The sequence below is a fragment of the Myodes glareolus genome, chromosome 10 (assembly GCF_982192425.1).
Source record: "Myodes glareolus chromosome 10, mMyoGla1.1, whole genome shotgun sequence".
Taxonomy (NCBI): domain Eukaryota; kingdom Metazoa; phylum Chordata; class Mammalia; order Rodentia; family Cricetidae; genus Myodes; species Myodes glareolus.
Window position 1 is genome coordinate 15,517,457 of NC_142035.1, and position 26,079 is coordinate 15,543,535.

At 46.9% G+C, this 26,079-nt stretch overlaps 1 protein-coding gene across 4 annotated transcripts in view; it reads right to left on the reverse strand.

Moving 5' to 3' along the window:
* Window positions 1-3,207: 3,207 nt before the first annotated feature.
* The window catches only part of Ttpal (alpha tocopherol transfer protein like), a 31,626-nt gene continuing 8,754 nt past the window's right edge, over window positions 3,208-26,079 (reverse strand). Inside the window, exons 1-5 of one of the 4 annotated variants that reach the window (XM_048440974.3) lie at window positions 23,025-23,135; window positions 17,786-18,248; window positions 13,197-13,390; window positions 10,727-10,837; window positions 3,208-7,114 (exon numbers count right to left, since the gene is read on the reverse strand). In XM_048440974.3, coding sequence (XP_048296931.1) covers window positions 6,836-7,114; window positions 10,727-10,837; window positions 13,197-13,390; window positions 17,786-18,233 — 1,032 coding nt within the window. In that variant the 5' untranslated portion in view covers window positions 18,234-18,248; window positions 23,025-23,135 and the 3' untranslated portion in view covers window positions 3,208-6,835. Of the gene's footprint in view, window positions 7,115-10,726; window positions 10,838-13,196; window positions 13,391-17,785; window positions 18,252-20,361; window positions 20,672-23,024; window positions 23,136-26,079 lie in introns of those variants that run through there. The other 3 variants (XM_048440973.3, XM_085697043.2, XM_085697042.2) reach the window with 3 other exon arrangements.

A 26,079-nucleotide genomic window follows, 5' to 3' on the forward strand; every position in this document is an offset into this window, starting at 1 on the left:
GGACATTATCTTAAATAATAAAAGACACATAGGCATGTAGCTTAGTGGTGAAGTATTTGCCTAGCATGTATGAGGTGCTGAGTACAGTCCCCAGCAAGTTCTTTTTCTCCCATAAACCAGCCATGGGTCTGGTTATTGGTAGAATTTTTGAACTCTTAGACCATAACTCAGATCTGATTTAAAGCAGGACAACTTTTCATCTATGAGAAATCCTTACTTGACTCCTTTTTCTTACATAGGAAGCTAAGCTAAGTGTTCTGCTAATGGGTGATCTCTGGTTATTGACAGCAAATGCCAGGCCTGTGCTTCTTAACAGGGATTGTACTTAATCTCTTTATTTCTCTTGTGTTGGTCCATCTATTCTGTTACCCAGGTACACAAATTAGTAGCCTGCGCAATGATGTCCTGATTATTAACTGTGTGACCTAAGCCTATCTTCAAGTGAAGAATAAGATATCATGTAGCTGGAGATCTAGCTCAGAGATACAGTATTAGCGTGCCCAAAGCCTTGGGTTTACCCTTTAGCAGTCCTCCCGCCCCCAAAGGTCATGTGAATAGCTACATTTGTAGTGATTTAACAATATCTACTGCTATGTGGTTGGTGGTTACCTCCCTTTCTCTCTTTAAACTTTAAACTGAGGTTTAGAAGAAGGTGATTTGTCCAGGGTTACCGAGAAAATGGCAACACAGAGAGAAACCTCAGGCTTAAAGATAGACTTCATTGCTCCTGGGCCCATCAAGGTATAGGAGACAGAATAGACAGGAAGACACACAGGGAGAGACTGTTTACCGCTTCCACATCACCTGATTAGGCACTAGTATCTTTTCCTTTGAGATAGCCTCGATATGTAGCCCTGGCTGGACTAGAACTAGCTATATCGACCAAGCTGGCCTCAAACTCACAGTGCCGTGGCTACCTTTGCCTTCTAAGTGCTGTGTTTAGAGTGCTAGCTTTTTACTAGCATCTTCAGGTCATCTCTGTAGTGACTGGGGTCACTGTTTGTTTGTTTGTTTTTTGAGATGGGATCTCTGTAACATGGTTGTCCTTGAACTCACAGAGATTCCCCTGCCTCTGCCTCCCTAGTGTTAGGGGATTAAAGGCATGTGCCACCACTGCCCAGCATGACATGAACATTAATTTCTTTTTTAAAAACTCCTCTAAGGAGAGTGATGGCTTAAAGCTATTATTACTAGCTTATTTTTTTTTTTCCTTAATGGCTCTGAGGATCAAATCATGACTTGGTTTTTCGAGACAGGGTTTCGCTGTAGCTTTGGAGCCTGTCCTAGAACTCTGTAGAACAGGATGGCCTAGAACTCACAGAGATGTACCTCTGCCTCCCAAGTGCTGGGATTAAAGGTGTGTGCCACCACTGTCCATTTTTAAATCCATGGCTTTTTGCATGCTGATCATCTCTAAGCCACAGCCCTAACCCTACTTACCAACCTTAAATCCAGTCACATAGGACTTTTACTGACTGGCAGTGTTCAACCACTGCCATGTGCTTTGGAAGGCTGGAAAAGTTCTGCCTTAGACCATGGAGAGGTACTGATCCTCACAACTGCCTTACAGTGGCAGTAAAGTGTCGTTCTCATCCTAGAGTGAGAAACAGACTTCCCCAGAAAGGCTCACCTAGAGAGCTTGCTCCACTGTAGCATGTACATTTACCTGTTGCGTCACCGGAAGCCAGCAGTAACCCTACATCCTGTGCTACGAGTTTCCCAACTAACTCAACCACTATGCCAGCCAGACTGATGTCTGCTCTGGGACATTACATGTCCTCTATAAACAAATAGCAGGCAGCAGCTTAGTGTGTGTGGTACTAATCCTACTCCAGCAGCCCCTATAGTCTGGACTTGTGTATAAGTGTTCCTGGATGAAAATGTTAAATACAACTTCAGTCTCTGAGATAAAAACTTGTGGGGGAGGCTGGGTGGTGGTGATGCAAGGTTGCTAAGGGAGAGATACTTTCTTCAGAGGTGTAACCATTGGTAAATTGTCCCTACTCCTGCAAATAACTAGTTAAATTCACTGGTTCCCACACAAGAAAAGACATGAAATAGAAGGGGGACTGGTTGGGAGGGAGAAGAGGACAAGAGATGGTAATGAAATAAATAACATGCATGTATGGAGATGTTATAATGAATCCTATTATATGTAATTAATATATACAATGAACCCAGAGTAACGGTGGAACACACTTCAGCACTTGGGAGGTAGCAGCAGGATTGTAAATTCAGTGTTATACTTGGTTATATGTCAAGTCCAAGATGTGATTGGACTACATAAGACCCTGTCTCACAAACATAGCCCCCCAAAAAAAACCAAAAACCCACCCACTTAGTCAAAATACACTTGTACATTTGTACTTGTTTCAGAAAAGTTTCTGATACTTTTTTTTTCTTCGAAGAAATAATCTCTCACATCTTAGCTTTATTTATTTGCTTGTTTGTTCATTCATTCATTTATTTTTGGCTTTTCGAGACAGGGTTTCTCTGTAACCCTAGCTGTTCTGAAACTGCCCTGGAACTGGCCTTGAACTCACAGAGAGGTATGCACCACCACTACTTCTTGGCCTTTTGACTAAGATCAAGTGGAGCGATGGGGGGTCTAGTGATGTCCAAGCTGACCCCAAACTTCAGCCTCAGCTTCTAGAATACCAGGAACTGAATAGCCATTTGTCACTTCATGTGGGGCTGTTTCTCTGAAAGATTTCTCATTCCACCCATCATGCCCTTCTGATACAGGATCCATCCTGGCTTGGAGTGTCCTTGGCAAGCTAATTAACATTTTTGGGCCCTGTTTTTCTCATGGGAGCAATATACTTCATAGTATCTGAAGATTTAAATGAAATTAGGTATTCTGTGTACTTGGCACATCTGCCCATGCCACAGGAGCTCTTTAGGAATCATTAGCTATCATTGGAAGGATCCAGGGCCAGTCCAGAGAAACATCTCAAGTCTTGGGAACTGAAAAATGCATGCCTCTACCACTGTGTGGAACTAAGGTCATTTTTCTTATATATACTAGTGTGTTCGAAGTGTTGATGATCTTCAGTGGCAGCCAGTGCCTGCCACAATGCCCCTCCCAAGTCCATCTAGAGGGCAGGAAGCTGTACTTGGGCCCATGGTTAGGAAACCTGTGTTTATCTAGGTCACCAGGACTACATCCAGGTTTTGTTTCAAGAACAAAAGCACAGTACACAATCAGCCTTTCAGAGATTTTTATTGTTGGAGATCCAGTCATGCATACTAAAATTACATATTTTCACCACTTAGAAAAATGCACTAGAAAAATAAACTTTTGGTCAAAACAAACACTGAAGTAGATGAATCCACCACATGTGCCTAAACTCAAAGTCAAACTGAATTTCAGTTTGAAGTAAGGAACATGACCACGGGCTAACAGTAGCCTACCTAGACTGCTCAGAAAAACACCCCCATTCCCACCGGTCAGAAGAGTATTGGAGGTCTTGGCCACTGGGAAGTTTCAAGTATTTACCAGTTGGGTTCCTGTGTGCTATGCCAAGAAGCCGAGGCACATCCAGGAGACCCAAAGCAGCCACCACTTAACTGCCTAATGGAAAAAGCCTCCAGAGAGATTGAAAACACACACACAGAACCCCAAGTAATCGAAAACCTATAAACATGTAGTCGTCTCCAACTGCAAGTCACACTGAGCCTTCCTGCAGAGCTAGCTCCCATGGAGAAGTATTTGGTGGCGCTTCTTGTGTTTGAACTGAGCATTTCTGAGTTGGGAGAGCAGAAAGAAATTTGCTTGAGATTTACAGAGTGAACAGATGGCAATACTGAGCGCCTTAGCAAGATAGCTGGCTGTCCTGAGCAACCCATTGGTGTTGCAGCCTGACATGACCATAGGATAGCTACACATACATCAAGTGAACGTTTTCCTTTCTAAAGGAAATCTCCACAGGAAAACCTGAAGTGCATGACTTCAAGATGAGGTATTGTAGCGCCACAACAGCAGTGTAGCCATTGCTGCCCGGATGAAAAAGCAAGGTCCATGAATGATGAGGATGAAATGACATCCGCCAAACTGCCTGCTGGATCGTAAGGCTGTCCCAGATATTCAGAGGGAATGCCTGCATTTCTGAAGAAACCTTGTAACCTGAGGTGCTTACAAACCTAGGATGAGATGAGAGTGGTTTAACCGGCCTGTGCCCAGAGAAAGCAAAGGTGTGAAGCCAGCCCTTCTGGTTGTTGCTGTAGATTTTATCTGTATCCCTCCATGAAGGAACAATAGGTTTCAGGGATCAGAATTTAGTGGAAGTCTGTAGTGGACTTGGGCAAGAGAAGAAAACTCCCATATCCCTACACTAGCATATTGCAGCACCAATTTACTTGACCTACATTCTTAAATGACCTTGTTTTTAAAAAGCAGAGAAGAGTACCCTTATGGCCAGAGAACCAATTAGGAACAGGATTCAGAGTTAAGTGTACAAGCCTCTGTCCAGTGATCAAGGGTGCCAAGTGGAACATTCAAGACCAAGTAGGAAGATAAAGCTGGGACCCACTTCTATTTCACTATAGCTTTTCCCTCCCAACACCATATAACCTTGAATTTTAGGACAAGTTCATTTTTAGCTATCTGTAAAATGTCTAAAACTTTAAAGTCAGATACTTTACCCCTAAGGTCTTGCTCACTTGATGCCTCTACCAGTGTTCCCCTCAACTGAAGCTTTGCTGCCCTTCTTGCTCAGTGCACGAGCTGCTTTATTTTACACCAGGAGGTCCTGGCCTCTCAGAGGCTTCAAACCAGAGGTGCCAAGACTGATCTTTAGAGTCAGCAGGCAGCAGAACAACTGGGGGGACAGCAGACCCACGCTCTCAGGCTTGATGGAATGGCTCCCGTTTGGCCTAATCAGAAAGACCTAGCAAACTGGGTGCTTTTTGCTCTGAGATTTTTCCCAGTGAGCCTGGCTGTCCTTTGCTAAACAAGGAACTAGCTAATCACGTGACAGGATTTAAACCAGGGAAGAAATTCATCTTTCCCTTTGTCTCCCCCCCCCCCCCAAGACAGGGTTTCTCTGTAGCTCTGGAGCCTGTCCTGAGTGCTGGGATTAAAGGCGTGCGCCACCAATGCCCTTTTGTCTTTTTTTCTTGTGCTCTCTTCCTCTTTAGGACCTAAGAAAGCTGTTGTTAATATATAGTCTCTTGCCCAGGTTGCTGGGTTCAGAGCCATCATGGTTTTTCCAGGTGTGTGAGTGGTCATCCCTGTAGGCAGAAAACCTGCCAGGAGCTAAACCAAATAGCACAAACTTAGTAGTAAATGGTCTCTGGGCAGTCAAGACAGGTGTGTTTTGGCACTTAAGCTCAGCCAGGATCTAAAAGATCAAGGATTAGCATCTATGGTGAAAAGAATGTTCCCCAGAATTGGCATTATTGTGGTAAGTTTCAATTAAGAACTTCTGCAGATGTTTTAGGAAATTTAGTAACAATTGACCAACCTTTGAGTCTCAAAGCCACATCTGTAAGCCCTATGGAATGCCTGCTTACTCTAGTAAGTACACAACCAACAGTAGTTGACGCTATTTAACATCATAATACCCTAAGAATACCAAAGGAAACAGGTCAAAAACCAGGAGATAATTCCCTCAAAGCTTGGGTTAAGGCTAAAATTTTGACAGGTGTCTAAAGTGCCTAAATGCAAAACTAACATTCTGGCCAACTGGTTCATCCACACTAGACAGCCTGCTGGGCCCCAGGTAAACCAGCAACAACCTGGCCCAGTGTGTTTCCAGAGACAAAAATAGAAGAAGCCCAAAGCTGGCCATTACTGTGACTGTTTCTGATATATTGCTAGTGTCTCCAGGGTGGAAGGGTTTGTACAAGATTTGGTCAGCCTCACAAAAGCCATTCCTTTCAAGGTCACCCATCATTCTACAAAGGCAGTTGGTTACCACCAAAGGCACAGCCAAATGGTGATGCTCCTTTACATAAGGTTTGTGTACATACCACAAAACCAAAACCCAACCACCTCTAGGTGGTCATCTTTGCAAGCAGAAAACCTAACAATTTCAGCAGCCTCAAAGAACCATCCCATGTAGCTTGCTTTAGAAATGACAAAGCCGAGGTTCATGTCTTGTCCAGCTACACACCTGGCTCCTAGTCCAAATGTGTTACTCACATAGTCTGGAAATCCAGTATTTTAGTTGACCAGTATGATCCCATGGAGAACCAGAGCTAAGGCTTTATGGGTTTGGGAAAAGTTTCTATTGCAAGATTCAACCCTGGAATCCCAGGGATGCTCTGAAGCACCTGGCTTCCAAATTTGATCTATAACTACTGCCTGGGTCCTGGTATTTGTACTGCTCAGTTTATAGTGCTTTCTAGGTCCAGTGATGACAGCTAGGGCCTGAACCTTGAATCTTGCTGATGAGCAACAGAGGTCAACACCTAGGGTTATTGGGGAAAGAGACTCTTAACAGTTTCACGTGTGGCCATCTTTCAGGATTGGCAAACTGCTTCAGAGTTGTGACCAAATTGTTTGAGAGTCATGATCAATCCACTTGTCTTCTCCTAGTTACTTCAGAGTGACTCTGACCCTGGTTGCTTCCAAGATATGTAAGAAACAGATACAGACAGCTTATCCAGACTAGCAGTTGCAAACATTTGGGAATCACCAGGGCAATTTCCATGTCTTCCCTGGAATAATGCAGATAGCCAATGGTCTGCCTGTGGTGGGCTCACCCTTTAATCTTTATAGGCAGCTCTGTTGCTGCGTAATGATGGAGCAAGACTGAGGCCTCGGCATCTTCAGCCTTGTGCGTTTCTAAGGAATGAAGGAATTATACACGATGACTCTCCCAGAAGAGAGCTAATAGCAGGAGTAGAGCTGGGACTTCACAGCTCGCATGGAATCATCACACTGTGCATCTGAGATCAGTCCTTCGGGTAGCAGTGGCTGGCCCGGGAAACTGTCACAGGCAGGCACAGGCTGGCAGAACTCTTTTACAAAATCATCCTCTGATGCCAGCAGCACCGCATTCCAGGTGGCAATGTCCAGCTCTCCAGCTGTGCCCCCATACTCTCTGGGGAGGATATTCCTTGGAAGGCTTGTATGGAGAGAGTTCAGGTCAGACCCATGGAGAAAGAACTAAAACACAACAGTATAAAAAGCACAGACTCAGCAACTGTGATCACGGGCACAAGACTGGGTTCTTCCACATTCCATCATGGTGTTGGGGGCAGAACCACTCACTCCTTTAAGGGTCTATAGGCAGTTAATAGTTGCTGGGGGTAGGGAGGGTTTCTTCAGTGTTATAGCCCCTAGTAAGTGTCCATGTTCCTATAAATGGTCCTTTACTCATGACCTTGTAAGTGATCCTAAAATTGCCAAAACATACAAAAAAGACTGTAGAAGGGAGACTACTTGAAGAGGAACAATGGGCGTGGGAGGAGGACAAGAGGGTAATGAGTAATGACAATGCCATAATGAAATGATTATTATATATTAATATATGGTGCTGGGGGAATTGTCTGTATTCTGTCAATCATGTTTTAAATAAACTCTGATTGGCCAGGCAGGAAGTATAGGTGGGAAAACCAGACAGGAAGTAGAGGTGATGCAATGAGAACAGGAGAATTTTGGGAAGGAGGAAGTTGATTCCTCGCAGTCTTGGGCAGATCACCGAGGAAGCAGGATGTGACCTGTCAGCTGAAAGGTACCGAGCCATAAGGCTAAAATAGATTAGAATAATGGGTTAATATAAGTCATAGAGCTAATAAGAAGCCTGAGCTAATGGGCCAATCAGCTTATAATTTATGAAGACCTCTGTGTGATTTTCTTTGGGGCTAAACAGCTGAGGGAACCGGACAGGACAGAAACCCCCAACAAGCAAGCCAGCCCACATGTTACAAATATATACTAATTGTGCTGGTTAGTTTTTTGTGATCAACTTAATACAAGCTAGAATCATTTGAAAGAGAAGAACCTCAGTTGAGAAAATGCCCCCATCAGATTGGCCTTCAGGACAATTTTCTTGATTGATGATTGATGTGGGAAGATTCAAACCACTGTAGGCAGTGCCAGCCCTGAGAAGGTGGTTCTGGGGTATGTAAAATAGCAAATGGCAAGCCATGAGGAACAAGCCGGTAAAAAGCATCCCTCTATAGTCTGTTTCAGTTCTTGCCTCCAGGTTCCTGCCTTGGCTTCCCTCAGTAGTAGACTGTGCCCAGGGACATGTAGCCAACTCTTTCTTCCCCAAGATACTTTTGGTTATGGGTTTATTACAGCAATCGAAAGCTAAGACACTGTAAAACTTTTTTTTTTTTAAAAAAAGCACACCCATGCTGAGGAGAATCAGTAATGTGACAATCTTCCTGTGGCAGGTGCTGAGTGAAGAAAGTTCCTTAGCCCCAGGAGCCTGGGGTACCTCAGTTCTCTAGCACACCCCACTGAGAAACTTCCAGTGAGTCATGATGTAACTACTTCACTACCGCCCTACCAGTCCCAGGCTGCCACCATTTCTCAAAGTCTACCAGTGGCCTTCTACCTGGCCTCTCAATTTTGAGCCTTGTCCCACTACAGTCCCTTCCTTTCAGTGTGGCTCAGGAAATGTCACTATATTTACAGTCATCGCACAGGCCCACAAGGCCTGTCACAGTCTGGCTTTACCCATCATTCTTCCCATCCCTCAGCTCTGATTTCCTACCTGCTCTTCCAGGCTGGACACCCCTCCCACACCTCAACATTATCCCGTGCTGTTCTCCCAGTTGCTGTTCACAGATCTTCTCACTGGTACCGGCTTTAACTACCCCAGTGAGTGCATAACCCCTTCATCACACAATCCATTCTGTGTGCCTTTCCAGAGTGTGAGGATCTTAGGGTAAAGATTTGGGCCTGTTCTTCCCATGGTTCATATAGAAGTTGATTGATTATACTTTTGAGTGAGTGTGAGCACAGAGGAAAAAAATGGAACATGAATAAGAGGATTTCAAAGATGCAAAATATTTTTCCAAGGGCTGCAAGGTAAAATGCTAATCGTGACAGAATCACTTGGCAGACAGGCCTCTGGACATGCCTGTGGGCAATTTTGTCTTTATCAGGTTAACTGAGGTGAAAAGAGCCATGGTAACTGAGGGTATGACCATTCCCTAGGTAGGGCTAGATCCTGGTGTGCACATAATGGAGAGAGTAAGCCAACTACTACCCTGCCTTCACTGTCTTCTCACTGTTGGTGCCACTCAACCAGGGACTTTACCCTCCATTGTCTTGACTTCCCCAGGTGGACCAAAATAAACCCCTTTGTCCCAAGTGACTTTTGTTCTGTATTTTATTACAGCAAAAGAAAGGGAGGCCAGGAATCAACAGGGGCTCACATCCAGCCAGCAGCCTTCAAGGCTAAATGATCAGAATTGCCTGAGGTGGTTTAAAAACCACCCACACAGGCTCTTCTCTGTTAACATCCTTGGGGAAAGGGCCTGGGAATCTGGAGCTGGATTAACCTTGAGATTCTCTATTTTTAGATGCTTTTTTTTTTTTTAAATGAAACTGGGCTGAAGAGGCAGCTCAGAAGTTAGGAGCATTTACTGTGCTTCCAGAGGACCTGGGTCAGAGGACCTGGGTTTGGTTCACAGCACCCACATCAGGTGGCTCCCACCGCATGTAACTCCAGTTCCAGGGTGATTCAATGCTCTCTTCTGGCCTCCTTGGGTATTGCACACATGCACACTGTTGAATAATCCTCTGCACACTGTGAAAATGTATTGCTCTCATTGTTAATAAAAAGCTGATTGGTCGATAGCTAAGCAGTATTTTCAGGGCAGAGAGAATGCTGGGAAAAAGGGTGGAGTCTGAGGAGTTTCCAGCAGAAACAGAGGGAAGCAGGATGAACATGCTGTGTTGAAAGAAGGTACCACCATGTGGCAGAGCATAGATAATAAATGGGGATTAATTTAAAATGTAAGAGTAGCTAGTAACAAGCCTGAGCTATTGGTTCAGCATTTATAATTAATAATAAATTTTTGAGTGATTGTTTGGGAGTGGCTGCCAGAACAAAGAGAAACTCCGCCTACACACACATACTTTAAGATTAAAAGATTTTTAAAACAAAAGATAAAGTGTGAAAAAGTGTGAAAGAAATCCAGCCCTTGGAGTGACCTCAGTGTCTCTGGGTGCAAGGAAAGAGGATAAAAATGTCACTACCACATTTGCATCAGTAGTCCTGAGAAAGATGAGAAGAAGAGGGGCTTCTGTGCATCAGAAAGGAAGATCCTCTTTTGAAAGTGTCTTCCAGGGTTGGCCGTGTAACTTAGTGGTACAGTACTTACTCGGCATGCATGGAGCTCTGAGTTAGCTATGATCAATCTATCTGCTTGGTGACCCATTATTTCCCTTACCTAAATCCTCTTACACATAAGATGTAATGTTGGTTTACAGTGTCTAAGCCAGAAGACCAGAAGCCTGAATAGATTGCAGAACAGGGAGGCAGCTTATAAAAATACCACCATTCAGCCTGGGCTACATGAGGCCCTGCAGTAACACAACACCCTTGTCCTATTCTTGTTATTGGCAAACAATGTATTCTTATTAGTTCCATCTTCCCCTCATGAAAAGGATGGATCATGTTAAGTCTAAGTACCTTATACTTCCAGATTAGTTTCTGGACAAAATAATGATGCTCTAGGTGTCACAATAAATCAAGTGAGAAAAAAAATCATGGAAAATTAAAAAAAAAAAGGATCAAGTTAAAAAGAAATTGCTCACCCTGTTTGCAATTTTCTCCTTCAGAAATGGTTTTATGATGGCAAAAATGCCTTTGAATATCCGAGGTTCGTTCACTATGTGGACTGCTTTTATCCGAATGGGGAAGCCATCCTGTGGGTGGGAGGAATGCCATGTTAGAACATAGGTAGTATCTGGTACTGTCTCCACTGCAGCTGCTCTCCTGGTCTAAACCACAAGAAGCCCAGCACCAGTCTGCTCTGACTCTCACAGCCGCCTCAAAGAGAGCCCTGGTGTCAATCACAGGAGACAAGTTTTTGAGGAAGTCTGGGTCAGAAGAGCTGGGCAAAGATAGCAGGTGGGAGGGCTCTTTTAGCAGCAAACAGTGGTCCAAGACCACAGAGAAAGAGCTGGAAAACATCAGACCTCCCAGGTAGGAGCAGCCCAAGTGTACTTCTGGTGTACCAGATATGATGTGAAAGCAGATCTGCTTGAGAAACTTGTGAGCCAGAGGAATACACTGACCTACATAGTCACATAGGTTTCCTTAGCTTGGCTTAGTGGTTCAGGCCTGTAACCATAGCTATTCAGGAAGCTGAGGTAGGAGGATTGAGTTCAAGGCCTGTGTGAGTTACAGAGTGTTGTGGTTTGAATGAGATGTCCCCTGTAGGTTTGGGCATCTGAATACTTGGTCACATTGGGCGGCACTGTTTGGGAAGTTGAGGAGTGGTGTCCTGGTGGAAGTGTGTCACTGGGGACAGCTTTAAGAGCACACGGCCCCACACTATTTTTAGTGCTGTCTGTTTTGTGCTTGCTATTAAAGATGTGAGCTTTCAGCTTTCTGTCCTGCCACCATGCCTGACTCTTGATAGACTCTGCTCTCTCTGGAATCATACACGGGATAAACTCGGGATAAACTTCTTTTTTCTAGAAGTCGCCTTGGTCATGGTGTTTCACCACAGCACCAGAAAAGTAATGACTCTACAGAGTACTTTCAAGGCCAGCCAGGGCCACTCAGGAAACCCTATCTTAAGATGCAAAGTGGCTTTTGTTTGTTTGTTTGTTTATTTTTTCAAGACAGGGTTTCTCTGTGTAATGTCCCTGGATATCCTGGAACTCATTCTGCAGACCAGGTTGGCCTCGGACTCGGAGATCTGCCTGCCCCTGCCTCCCAAGTGCTGGGATTAAAGGTGTGCGCAATCACCGCCTGGCTATAAAATCTGTTTTTTAAAAAGGGGTGGAACTTTAGCTCAATGGTAGAACCCTTGCCTAACATGCAAGGCTCTAGGTTCAATCTCCAGGTCCATTTAAATAAGGAGGGGTGTATCTTTAAGTGCAGTTCTGTTCACAAGCTTTAATACACTGATGTTTACAGTGAGATTCACCAGAAAAGGACACATTACATCACAGTTCCCAAACTTACTTAACTTTGGAATTTTGGTCCTTCTGGGTGATCTTACATTAGTAGAAAATACAGATCCAAACCCGACACTGTGTGTGTGTGTGTGTGTGTGTGTGTGTGTGTGTGTGTGTGTGTGTGTGGTGTGTGTATGTGTGTGAGTGATTCAACAGGAGCCATCAAAACACGGAGCCAGGAGCTGGAGAGACAGCAGCCAAGAGTACTGCTGCCCTTCTGGAGGACCTGGATTCAATTCCCAGCACCCACATGTCAACTTACAGCTGTCTGTAACCCTAGGGAATCTGATGCTTTCTGGTCTCCTCAGACACCAACCACACGTGCACAGATACAGATACAGGCAAAATACCCATACACATAAAATCATTAAAAACAAAATAAAACATTAAGCCAGGGATGTATCTCAGTGATAGAGTGTTTGCCTAGCATACATGAGGTCCTGAGTTGCATTCCCAGCACAAGAAGATAAAAACACTAGAAGCTAAGGGAAACCAGACCTTGCAATTTACAATGCTGGAGGTGTGCATGGTGGTGGAGGCAGGGGGACCGGGTAATTCTTTGGCTACATATCAAGTTTGAGGCCTACCTGGAGCACAAGAGATTCTGTTTCAAAAAACAAAATAAGATGATGACCAACAGCCAAGTAGTCTGTTTAAGTCAATTCACAGCAAGGGCTTGGACATCTGTGGACCTCAGTGAAGGGCAGATGCACCAGGTACCTCACAGCTCACATGAGGCAGCATGCAAGGGGCATGACAATAAATAAGAGCTCAGTCTTTATAGCTGTGACGTGGAGCAGGCCACGTACTCTCGTGTTCTTTAGGGCTCTGCTGCCCCATTTATCGAAAAGGAAAACAAATTCTTGCCTGCCTCAGAGTGTTCCCTGGAGGACTGAACTGTAATGGTAGGGCTTTGCGAACCACTGAGCACAGATATGAGATGCCTTCTGCAGGTGCCTTCAGGCATGGCAAATGGGACTGGAGGTTATTCTCACTGCAATGGGAGTGGGGTCTGTATAGTCCCCATAAGACAGCAAGTGGACAGGCCATGGGAAAAGCAACCACAGAATGGGTACATGATAAGCAGGGGCCATACCTGAAGGATGCCAATCACCTTTTTGGCTATAAAAGGGCCAAAATGAGATGCTTTTGATAAGCTGACACCTTTGTAGTCTGCGAGAATTACAATTCCGTTCACTTGGGTCTCTTCAGACTGAATGAGTTTTTCTAATGTCAAGTATATGGCTCGGATGTTCTCAGTGATTGGGTAGTTGCTCGGTATCCATCTGTCTGAGATCACAAGGATAGACAGTGTTACGGAATGAACACGAACGAGCGCTCAGAAAGAGACGCATCTTCTAAAACCTTGGCTTTGCAATGGAGGAAAACGACATTCTTGTCACCAAGATCCTGCCCAGCAGCTGGTGTTTCCTAACCTCCTGAACCCAGCAGAATACCTGGAGACAAAAACACAATTAGGTCAGGTGGTAGTGGCGTACACCTTTAATCCCAGGCTCAGGAGGCAGAGGCAGGTGAATCTCTGTGAGTTCAAGGCCAGCCTGGGCTACAGAGCGAGTTCCAGGATAGGCTTCAAAGCTACACAGAGAAAACCCTGTCTCGAAAAACAAAAAAAGAAAGAAAGAAAACAAAAAAAGAAAAAGAAAACACCATTGACAATTGAGTGTTGAGGTTAAAAGCATGGACTCTGAAGTCAGACGTGCTACCCTCTGACGTTTATTGGCTGTGTGACCTTGGACAAGATGTTCTAGCACTTTAACCCTCTCTCTGTTTCTCTTCCCCCCCCCCCCCCCCAAAACAGGGTTTCTCTGTGTGGCTCTGGCTGTCCTGGAACTCACTCTGTAGACCAGACTAGCCTTAAACTCATAGAGATCTTCCTGTGTCTGCCTCCTGAGTTCTGGGACTAAAGGCGTGCGCCACCACTGCCCAGTTGAGCCTGGCTCTTAAGTAAACAGGGTGACACCTACCTTGGCCACCTCTGCTTCGTGCCATTAAGTGTCATCACACTGCCACCTGCTTTTCCACTCTGGCTGCACAGAACTAACCTGACTGGTGACTCCAGGAGAGTGATGATGCGGACTGGCTGGCCAGGCTGGTTGATGTCCTAGCCACAGCACGCGACCTAAGCCAGGCCACACAGAGCCAGACTCCACCTAGGGTGTGGTCCTCGGGGTAGGGAAGATCACTTCTCCCTCTCCTAGCAGTAAAGCTGTGAGCCCGAGATCCAGGGGCTCATGAGACCAGAGCAGGTCTGAGAATAAAGTCTGTGCCAAGGCTGCCATGAAATCATCCATCTAGGTCCCCACCCCAAACCAAATCTAACTGAACCCAGATATCACCTGAGCAAATGAGTTCTTGTTTCAACTGACAGAAGTTGGCTTTTGGTTTGCCATCTAAAGAGTGAGTTCTAACTCAGAACCTCCTCCAGGTGTTACAGGACGGAGTACAGCTATTTCCATGAGGCTCTTCCTCAAGTTCCTCCTTGCATCCTCCTGATGCTTGATTAATATTTGCATATTTAGTGATTCCACTCTTTGGGAAAAGGATAAAAATGACAATCTTTTTGACTGTTAATCCCTACTATATTTTTTCCCCCCGAGACAAGGTTTCTCTATAACAGTCTTGGTTGTTCGGGGACTTGCTCTGTAGCCCAGGCTGGCCTCAAACTCGGATATCCACCTGCCTCTGCCTCCCGAGTGCTGAGACTAAAGGTGTGCGCTACCACCACCACCTGCCTTAATCACGATTCTTTTTCTCTTCTATTTCTTTTTTTGGGGGGGGGGGACAGGGGTGAGGGAGTTGAGACAGAGTTACTCTGTATCCCAGGCTGGCCCTGAACTTTCAGGGATCCTCTTGAGTGTTGGGACAGTAGGCACAGGCCACCTTGCCCAACTGGAAACTATTATTCTCAAGAAAATCTTTACCAAGACTCACGTCCCATAAGACATGGGGATGTAGACATAAAGACGAAGCTGACTTAGATGCTGTGCTCACACCTGTAATCCCAGCACTTGGGAGGTGGTGGTAAGAACAGGAAGTCCAAGGTCAGCCTAGGCTACACAAGACCCTATCTCAAAAACAAAAATCCCTCCCCAAATGCTGGGGAAGCGGAGTCATGGTCCTGAGTGGTGTGACCACTGGTAAGATCCTCTTGCTCAGGGAAACAACTCCCAACCTGTGCTCAAGCAAGTGACCCTAATTAAATGCAGTGGGCCACTCCCCACCCACCCATTCCCTGCAAGGGGGTGAGTGGGGCAACACAGGACATGATCACTGGAGGACTTCTTGGGGAAGAAGGGGCTTGGGAATTAGAGGGAAGGGTGATAATGGATAATGGGGGCTTATGGTCAAAGTAATTAGATATGTATGAAATCAAGAAAGAATACATTAAAAAACAAAATTTCATTTTGCTAAAAATGGGATATGTAATGAATGTGCACATTTGAATATGTGTGTATGACCCGTACCCATTTACGTGTGAGGGGACGTGTGTGCCATAGAGCATGTATGTAGGTCAGAGGACAATCCTAGGTTGTTACTTTTACTTGGGGTCCAGGAATCCGAACACAGGCTTGCGGGGCCAGTGCTTTTACCTGCTGAGCCATCTCACTGACCCTATATGAAATTTTCATACAAATCTTTGCCAAACCTGGTGATTAATGTTCCTGTGAATTAAGTCTGCCTCTGTGTAGCTGGATATCATCTTTTCATCCGCATATATCTCAAAAGAGCTTAGAAAAAAAGCAAAGCCCGGTTAGGAGCACACCTTTGTAGGTACGCTTCCTCCTAAGAAGCTGGGTCAGCAGGAAGGGCACAAGCACATGCCAGGAGAAGGCAGAGCCAACATGGTGCCACCTGACCGTCTGATAACACTCCTGCGCTGAGCTCACAGCAGTGAGACAAAGCTCCCTGGCCGGTTTCTAGGTCTCTCGGTGCTCAGAAACCTGCACTGCTTATTTTAAAATAAACACCTAATTTTGGAAAGAGCCTGGCACAACAGGTAAAGTGGCTCCAGCTATGTCTGACACATGGTGCAGGGTGAAGAGAATGCTCTAGACTGCACAGACAGCTTGTCAAAGGCGAGAAGGAAATGTGTGAGGCCTGCAGGCGGAGGGAAGCAGATGGAGGTGGCCTCACCACCGCTCGGCACCCCTGCAGATGCAGGCACAGGGCCGTCAGCACGGGCTCACTTCCTGGCCTGTATAGAAGGGGTGCTGTACTCTCTCTCTCTCCCTGGACGCTGCCAGGCAGGGAACTGCAGGGCCTGCGAGTGAACTGAAGATCCTCTCCTCTGCTGCACCTGGTGCCCAGGACGGACAGAATTAGGAATCAGAAGGCTGGCATCCCATGCCCTCCATTCACTAGCTAACACTTTAGCTGCTCTGAGGGCCATGGTTTTAAATGCTCTGTGGGAGCTTCCCTTGCTGCAAATAACCGTGCTTTTCATTATCTTTCCTGGCACCTAAGCTGCCACCTCCTCTCCACTGCAAACAGTAAAGTTAATAGGCAGAAAAGCAGGATAGAGAGATGCAATGTTTGTTTACCATTGAGTCTACCATACTTCTTTGTGTAATGTTGAAAAGACACTTTTTTAAAAAGCTGGGCATAAGCCTTTAGTCTCAGCACTGGAGAGGCAGAGGCAGGTGAATCTCTGTGAGTTTGAGGTCAACCTGCTATAAATAGCATGTTCCAGGACAGCCAGGGCTACATAGAGACTTTATTTCAAAACACAAAGTAAAATAAAATAAAATAAGTAAAAAGAAAAAAAGATGCATTTTTTTTAAAAAAGTAAGCTACACCGAGTACCACTATGAAGTAATGGTATCGGCAAATGAATCAAGGGGTTCTGATCTTAGCTCAGTGGTACAGCTCCTGCCAGCAGGTGCACACTGGGGTTCCAGTCCAGCGCTGCAAAAATAACTAACTAACTTAACTAAGTATAAACAAATAAATAACAATACATAGGGCCTTGTCAGGGTTTAGCAGCGCAGAGCAAGGAGGGAAGCAGAGAGTGGGTACCTTCCCAGGCCTCTGCCCAGCCCACACTGTCTTGCTTCTGTCTGTCCTCAGCCCACTCAGAGGAGGCACTGGGAGGGGCTTGGCAATCATGCCTGTATCCCACGACCAAGAACAGATTCCTCAGCCCACTGGATTCCTTCCTTTGGAATCTGAGTTTGCACTGACAGAAGCTCACGGAGTGGCCAGGTGAGTCTGAGAGCTTTGCTGTCCTTCAGGGTAAAGAATATGAAGAATCTGTCTGTGTTCAGCACAGTCAGACCTGGGGACCTGTGCTCAGGGCTCTAGGACCTAGTCGGAGTAGAAGCAACTTCAGTATGGTGGATCTGGAATCTGTTTCCGCCTCATTAGATCAAATCTTCCTGTGGTCCTCAGTTAGTCTGAAGATGATTTGTCATCTGTAGTCAAAAGAGCTTTGGGGTAGGCATGGTGTACTTAAAATCTTAGCACTTGGGAGGGAGAAGCAAGAGGGTCCGGAGTCTAAGATCATAGATATGGCTGCATATTGAGTCTAAGACCAGCCTGGGTTGTTTTAAAAAGCCAAAACCAAACCAGAAAAGCACCTTCACTAAAACAAGCAAATGGGGAACTTTGAGAGAAAGCAGGGTGAAGACAGACCCATCCCAGAGGGACCACACATTTCCCCAGTACCTGGTCGGATGCAGAGGACGTGGCAGCCCCTGGGGTCCGTGTGGGGCAGCACTGTGAGGAATCCAGAGTTAAGAACATCTTTCAGGGCTGAAGGTCTCAGGTTGCTGAAGACCTCCGGCCAGTTCCGCCTGCAGCCATGGTAGTTGACCAGCAGTTGCAGGGCCCGGTCATAATCAAACTTTCGGGCCCGCAGGAAGCGCAACAGGAAAGCATCATCGAGCGACGTGCTCAGGTAGGGGTACTCCTTCCGCACCATGTCTCGAAGGGCCTGCACATCCCGGAGTCTCCACTCGGGCTTCTCCTGAAGCTCCTCCCTGGCTTTGGTGACCAAGTCTTCTGTCAGTGAGCACACGTAGCCGGGAGGCTCAGGTGGAGGCAGTGGCAGCTCATTTTCAGAGAGTGAGGCCACAGAGGGGCTGGTTCGCAGAGAGTCACTTTCTTCTGACATTAGCTATGGGGGTTCCTGCTGACACACAGGCCATACGTGAGGGTAAGAAAGTGCAAGATGGGCCTTCCTGACAGCTCAACAGGTAACTTTTGTCACACAACCCAATGACCAGAGTATGATCCCAAGAACCCACAGAAAGATGAAAGGAGACTTGCCCATACGCTCACAAACTCGCATGTGCACGTACATGTAATGTTTCAAAAATTACGCCTACTTTAGTATTCTATTTATTCATTTATTTACCTTTATTTTTAAGTCAATCTTTTTAAATTTATTTACTTTATGTTCATTGGTGTTTTGCCTGCATGTATATCTGTGTGTGGGTGTCAGAAGCCCTGGAATTGGAGTTACAGACAGGTATCAGATGCTATGTAGGTGCTGGGAATTGAAGCACTGAGCCATCTCTCCAGCCTGTTTCTATAATTTTTAAGGTGAAACATTGCTTACTTGGAACCCCAAGAGCGGGAAGTGGGTGACAGGGAGTTTTGTCAAGTTACCTCAGGGAGTCGTATGGAGGTCTTGATCTGAGCCACATACCCAAGTCAAATCCAACAGCCAAACACTGTGCCTTCCTTGGAAGGGCCTAAACAGGGGCTTGACTTGTTGTTACATAAATGTGAATGCAAACACCCTTGAGATTCAGACCCAGTTCAAAAATAAGAAACACATTCTCTAAAATACTGGTGAGAATATAAACTGAGTCTTTCCAGAGAGCAGTTTGTCAATGCTGAAATTCAAAACTAGGCTGTTGAGAGAATTCAGCCAACAAAATGCCCAAAGTGCTGTTTGGATGCCCAGTCTCCAGGGATGTGAGTCTGCCCCCACCAGTGCTGGGGGCAGGTGGGAGGGGGCAGAGACAGGAGCATCCCTGGGGCTCACTGGCCAGGCAGTCGTCAGTGAGCTTCAGGTTCAGTTACACCAGTGGTTCTCAGCCTGTAAGGTCACATATCAGATATCCCACATACCAGATATTCCCATTGCAATTCATAACAGCAGCAAAGCTACAGTTATGAAGTAGCAAGGAAAATCATTATGGTTGGGGTCACCACAACATGATTAATTGTATTACAGGGTCGCAGCATTAGGACAGTTGACGATCACTGAGTAGACTGGCAGAGGGCCAGGGAGATGGCTTGACAAGTAAAGGCACTTGATGCCAAGTCTGACGATGACTTCTAGAACCCACAGAGTAGAAGAGAATTGACTCCCACAGGCTGTTCTCTGATCTCTTCATCCACAATGTGGCATGAGAGTGTGTCCCCCCTCAAATAAATAAAAAATAAGGTGAAGATTGATCAAGGAAGACACCTCTCTCTCTCTCTCTCTCTCTCTCTCTCTCTCTCACACACACACACACACACACACACGCACAGATGCAGAGCTTCATGAACTGACCTTTGCTGGAGGAAAAAGTCAGAAGAGAGTACAGAGCAATTTTGTGTAGGAGATAAGAAGCTGACCAAAAGTGCCTCAAAGAAATAGATCTGAACAACTGGACATTCAAGAGAATTTGTTTGTTTTTGAGAAACAGAGTCTCACTAGGTAGCTCAAGATGGTCTGGAACTTGCTAGCCTCCTGCCTCAGCCCCTGAGTGCTGGGATTACAGATATATGCCACCACGTCCAGCTTGCCTGAGTTTTACAATGTAACTTACTATGGTGATCATAGAAATGTAACTGAAGGGCCCCACTGCAGTCCCTTCAGAGGCCCTATCCTATTAAAGCCACGGTTTCTACAGACATCCACAACAGCCCCACCCCCACCCCCAGCCAGTGACTGACCCAGAGAGACTGATCTAGCTGGATTCCTCCTGCCTACACCTCCATCACAGGGGCCAGACCTGCCTCACAGTCCCAAGGCTCCTCCTCATCTCCTTGTATCTGTGGAGGCACTCCAGTAAACTCCACACACTGTCCATCCATCTGCTGCTCCTAGGGCTTGCTCCCGGAACACCTGCGCTAACACACTATGGGATGAAAACAGGGCAGCTGCTGAGCTGTCCTGGAATCGGCTGGCAGCAGAGCTCCCTGGCTGCAGAGCCTAAGCCTTTGTCCATGCGTGGACGCTGACCTTCCACCCCATGCTCAACAAGGAGAGCAGGGGCCATCTCAAGAGTCCTTGCACATACCTGTACTGTCCTGGCTGCACCTGGCTGAACTCCCTCCGGTCCACTGTGGCTAGTGACCCAGTAGGCCACTCCCACCAAATCTTAGGATCGCCCACTCCATCACTTGAATTCCAACCTCTAGTCACACCGGCTTCTTTCACTTGCTTCCAAAGATATGTCCTCATTCCGTGCATATTCTGGTCCCTCTCAATGGTGTGTTCTTACTCCAGCATCTCCCAACCCACACAGACTCACCCTGAGTCTTGAATGGATGACACACATGCATCCAATGAATATCAGACACTTAACAATGTCTGTTTTTTTTCCCCCACCAGGCACAGGGAAGTAGAAGCAAAGAAAAAAAAAATCCTGTCTTGTTGAGCCCAGTGGAAATGGGAGACAGTTTCTCACCATAATACACAGTCTACTACTATGAAGAACAGAAGTGGGAGGAATGGGATCAAGACTGGTTTTAAATGGGTGCAGCCAGGGAAAACTTGACAGGGTAACATTTGAGCAAAGATGGCAGGGTGGGTCAAACACATCACATGGTTGTGTGAGGGTATCTGAAAAATGTCTGGCTTTTCTGAAAAGCAAGATGCCCAGTGTAAGCCTTTAATCCTAGCACTTGGGAGGCAGAGGCAGGCGGATCTCTGTGAGTTCAAGGTGAGCCTGGTGTACAGAGCTAGTGTCAGCACAGGCTCCAAAGCTACACAGAGAAACCCTGTCTCAAAAAAGAAAACAAAACAAAAATAAACAACAAGATGTCCAGTGTAGCTAGAACTCAGGAAGCAAGATGGGGGAAAGCAGATGGATTTAGAGGTTTTCTGGGGGCTACTGGCCAGGGCACTGGATGCCAATAGGAACTTCAAACTTCCGTGCTGAGTGAAGAGGGGCAGAGAGGGTTCGGCATGACTTCTGTTTTAAAAGGACCACTCTATTGTCTTAAAAAAGCACTAGGGCCTGCAGGACGGCTCACTTGCAGCTCTAGCCTGGCTACCTGAGTTCAACCCCTGGGACTGAGCTTTACAAGATCTACAAAACCCATGTAAAAGTAGAAGGAAACCACCTCAAGGCTGTCCTCTGACCGCCATGTGTGTGCACCGTGCCACGCGCATCCGTACATCACAGAAATGATGAAAAGTAACTTTAATTTAAAAAGTGGACCGTAATGAAGTGATGGCATAGAAGGTTCAACAACGACCCAGGCAAAAGGGGACCGTGACATGAAGAAGTCAGCCTTCACTCGCTCCAGGCTGAGCTGCCTGGGCAGGAGCTCTGTGGACTCCATCTCCAGCTCTTGTCACGTGTGCAGGTCACCAGTGTGTGATATCCAGGTGACCGCTGTGCAATACCTTGTAGCACCTAACAGGTTCCTTAAGATATAGAGGCCCCATGACCTAATACTTCACTGTACTTCATAGAGTGTGCTGAGCAAGGAATGGGACATTCCTGCCTTCTCAGGCTCCACCCTGGGCTGTTTCCATGGCAGTCGCCAACAGGTAGGTGCCTGGAATCCCAACCCCCTGCCTACCTGAGATGAACTGTAGTGTCACAGGTCAGAGAGCTAGCCTTAAAGGCCCTCTCCTTTCCTCCTCCACCCCTCCTCTGCCAGGGGAGACGAACCAGTGACCCTCCATTCTCGGAGTAGCTCACACATCTGATATCCACTGCATGACATGTCCTCTCTATGTTCGCCAACCAACGACACAACTCATGATTGTCAAGGCCCAGCTGTGAGGTCATCTATTCTGTAAAGCCTCCCCGATTTTCTTGAGACGAATCCCTCCAGGTTTCCACCCATCGCGCTTTAGAAATGTCTGTGCGGTGTCACAGGTGTTTACACGAAACCCTTCAGAGTCAGTTTCCACCCGTTCATTTATCAGAGAATTACTGACTGCCTCTTGTATGTGCCAGGCACTGTGCACATTCATTCCCTGCCTTGTGCAGCTTACATCATAGTGGTCTGATGGAAAGAGGTCATGCATGCTTGAGGGTTTTGCTTTGAGTCAAGCTCTGCATCGTACATCCATTGTCTTATTTCCTCCTGTGTGCTGCTGGGGCTCGAACCCATGCTAGGTACCACTCCACTGCTCAACTTCACTGTTCAACTCCACTGTCAACTCCACAGTTCATCTTCAGGATACGGAGCCAGCACTCACCCCGACCGTGGGGATCCCTGTCTGCCAGGCTCACACACAGCCCCCAGTGCCAGCTCATGACAGCACTCAGTAAACATCAAAAGAAGTACAGCAAGCCCTGCCCAGTGAGGCAGAGAGAAGTGTCAAGCCCCACCCTGGCCTCATCTTCTCTTTCCTCCACCTGCAGCCTCCTGTTGTATCCCCAAGGCCTCAGCGGTGGCTATCAGTCTGGGGAACGACATGATGGGTGGACTTGGGAACAGGAGACAAAGCCTAGCATCCTCCCAACCTGGACCATCTCCCCGTGGAGCATTCCCTCTCTCTCCAAACAACTGAAGGCCGGAAACCATCTCTCTCGGAGCCCCAGAGACCTTCGAGCCGCTGACAGCTTTCCAAGGCCCCTACTTCCGGTGGTCGCCCCCTCCCCAGGTGTCCCCATTTCCTGGGGTCTCCCGCCCCTCTGGCTCACTTCCGGCAGTCTTGCCCTCTGGGGTTCCCCTATCTCTGGCCCCTGGGCGCACGCACAGGCTCGCGGGCACTCACCAGCCCGGCGGCAGGCGGAGCGCGGGTCTCGGCGGCAGGAGCCTCGGCTGGCAGCGCGCGCAGTACAGACCCGCACTCCGCAGCCGGCCCGCCCGGCCCTCGCGCCGGAAGTGACGTTCGGGCGCGCGAAGGCGGTGCCCACCCGGGAGTGCGCTCGAGTGAACGCGGCGGCGTTGCTTGGCTCTGTCCCCACCTGGTGGCCCCGGCTGTGCAACCGGGTGTGTTGACAGGGGAAACTGAGACCTGGAGGAGAAAAGCAGCTGCTTCCCTAGAACATACTGCCGCAGCATGCCTAGTGTTTGCATCATTTTCTCTTCAAATTGTCCTGTTTTTGCAAATCCCCTGCTTCCCGACAGGGAAGAGGCAGAGGTGCTGTAACCGGCTTCAGACCAAGACCTCAGAATCTGCATTCCAGAACTCCTTGGCCTTCCGCTGACATTGTCCAATGCCAGTACACCATCAGCTGAGCCATTTTGACGCCTAGCCTCCTGGTGTCAGTTCTTCATGAATAGCACGGTTCTTACCCTGGACCCCAACTCAGTAACTACCTGTTTCCTGCTTTGGGGCTCACGAGGTTGTCTCCAGACAGCCATAGTTTGAAAGGGAGTTTACTAGCTCCATGCCTGGCCCATTAACTACCCTCACTACATGCATATCCCTGTTTTGTACAACTGTAATTTGGGGGCAAATCTCTGAGGTTCCTCATTCAGGTACGATAAGGACAACAAACCATTTCTGGAAAAATTCTGGTGGTCCAAGAGAATGTCAGAGCCAAAGGAATAACCTTAACTCACCTCTTCCTTTCCCTTCCTTATGGGTAAGAGGAGTCTTAGGGTTGTGGGAAGGGTCCGGGAGGGTTGTAAGGACATCAGGTTTTGCCAGATGCCAAATTGTCTGCGGGGGTGAGTGGGGGGTAGAGGGGAGTGTGAAGTGGCCTGGGAATCCTGAGTTGTGTTTATCTGTTTGTTTGTTTTTAGTATAGGGTGTCGTTACATAGACCAGGCTGGCCCCCAACTCACAATCCTGGTGCCTTTATCTCCTGAGTACTGGGCCTATAAATGTGTACCAGTCACCCCATGTTGCAAGTCGTGAGACTTGTGATCCTAGGTTCTCTCCAATCCCCAACTTCTAGGTTGCCAAATAAAATATAGAACACTCAGTTAAATTTGAATTTCAGATAAACAGAAGTCTATTTTTAAGACAACATGTCTTATGTAACATTTTGGTCTCGCTCAGACTTTGGAAACTGTTGTTTCTCAGAAACCCCAATTTAAATTGGTGTCCTGTTGCTCCCCTCACCGCAGATCTAAGGATTAGTTTCAAGTTCCTCCTACAGCAAATCACTACAGGGTGACTGGAAACAACACAAATGGGTTTTCTTGCCCTACTAAAGATACGAGGGAGTCGGTATCTTTTACATCCTCTCTGGGTACTTGTGGAGGCTTGTGGTATTACTCTGTCCGTGGCCTTCCCCACATCGCTGCACCATCTTGTTTCGGCTCTCACAGCTACGGATGAATGACTCCTAGCTCCTTCATGAACGTGCGCGCGCGCGCGCGCGCGCGCGTGTGTGTGTGTGTGTGTGTGTGTGTGTGTGTGTGTGTGTGTGTAGGAGGGAGGGTGGGTGTGTAGGGGAGGGTGGGTAGGGGTTTGAACTCAGACCATTGTTTATGCTAGCCAAATGTTTTACTGCTAAACTACATAAGTCTTTTAAGAATTGGCAGAAGGGCTGTTTGTTTGTTTGTTTGGGGTAGTGTCTCATAGCCCAGCCTGCTCTGGAACTTGCTGTGGTCCAGGCTGACCTCAAACTCTCAGTCCTCCTGTGCCGGTTTGGATGTGCGGGGGTTATAAGTGTGAATGCGCATGTCTCTTCTTTCAGTCATATTCAAATATTTGAGAAATCTGGGCATTGTGGTGCTAGTGTCTTTAATCCCAGCACTTCGGAAGCAGAGGCAGGAGGATCTCTGTGAGTTTGAGGCCAGCCTGGTTTACATAATGAGTTCCAGGACAGCCAGGGCCACGAAATAAAACCTTGCCTCAGATTTTTGTTTTGTTTTTGAGACAGTTACTCAGGTTGGACTTGAACTTCCAAAGCCCCTACCTCAGGCTCCTGAGAAGCTGAGACTATTTCAGTACCCCTCCCATCCTCCTGCCTTAACCTTCCAAGCAGCTGAGAGGATTTCCCCATCACACCCATCCTCCTGCCTCCTACTTAGAACTTTTGCAATTACATTGGGCCCACCTGTTAACTCAAAATAATCTCCCTATCTCAAGAACCTTAATCATGGGGCTGGAGAGATGACTCAGAGGTTAAGAGCACTGACTGCTCCTTCCAGAGGTCCTGAGTTCAATTCCCAGCAACCACATGGTGGCTTACAACCATCTGTAATGAGATCTGGTGCCCGCTTCTGGCATGCAGGCATACATGCAGGCAGAACACTGTGTACATAATAAATAAATAAATCTTAAAAAAGAGAGAGAGAGAGAACCTTAATCACATACAACCTCTCTTTTACCCCATAGAATAGCTGTGAGTTTCAGAGGCTGCGATGAGAGCACCTCAAGGGGCAGGGCATGATTAATTATTCAGCCACCAAAATCTGGTGATCTAATATGACCTTGGCCAAGCCTTTCAAACTCCCAGAGCGTCTAGATCCGTGAGTGCTAATTGTCACCCTGACAGACACTAGAACCACAGGTGAAGTGCCTGTACAGCATTACCTTAGTCATGTTCATTGAACTGGGAAGACTCTACCTGGGACGGTTCCCTGGCTTAAGAAAGGAAGAGTTTATTCTGGTTTTGTAGGAGTATTTTATCCCAACAACAGAAAAGTAACCAACATAGTCTTCCTGGGGGGGAGGGAAGCCAGTTAAATGGTTCGTAAGACAAAAAATAATGAACTTTTCTCAAGCTGAATAGGTGGTTGATCTCTAGCAAAGCTTTGGACCCTGCTGTCCTAGGTGTTGAGATTAAACCCATCTTTAACCCAGATCCAGGTCTACTGCTGGCACTGGGAGCACAGGCTGCAGTTCTAGATGCTAACAGTAGGGGGCG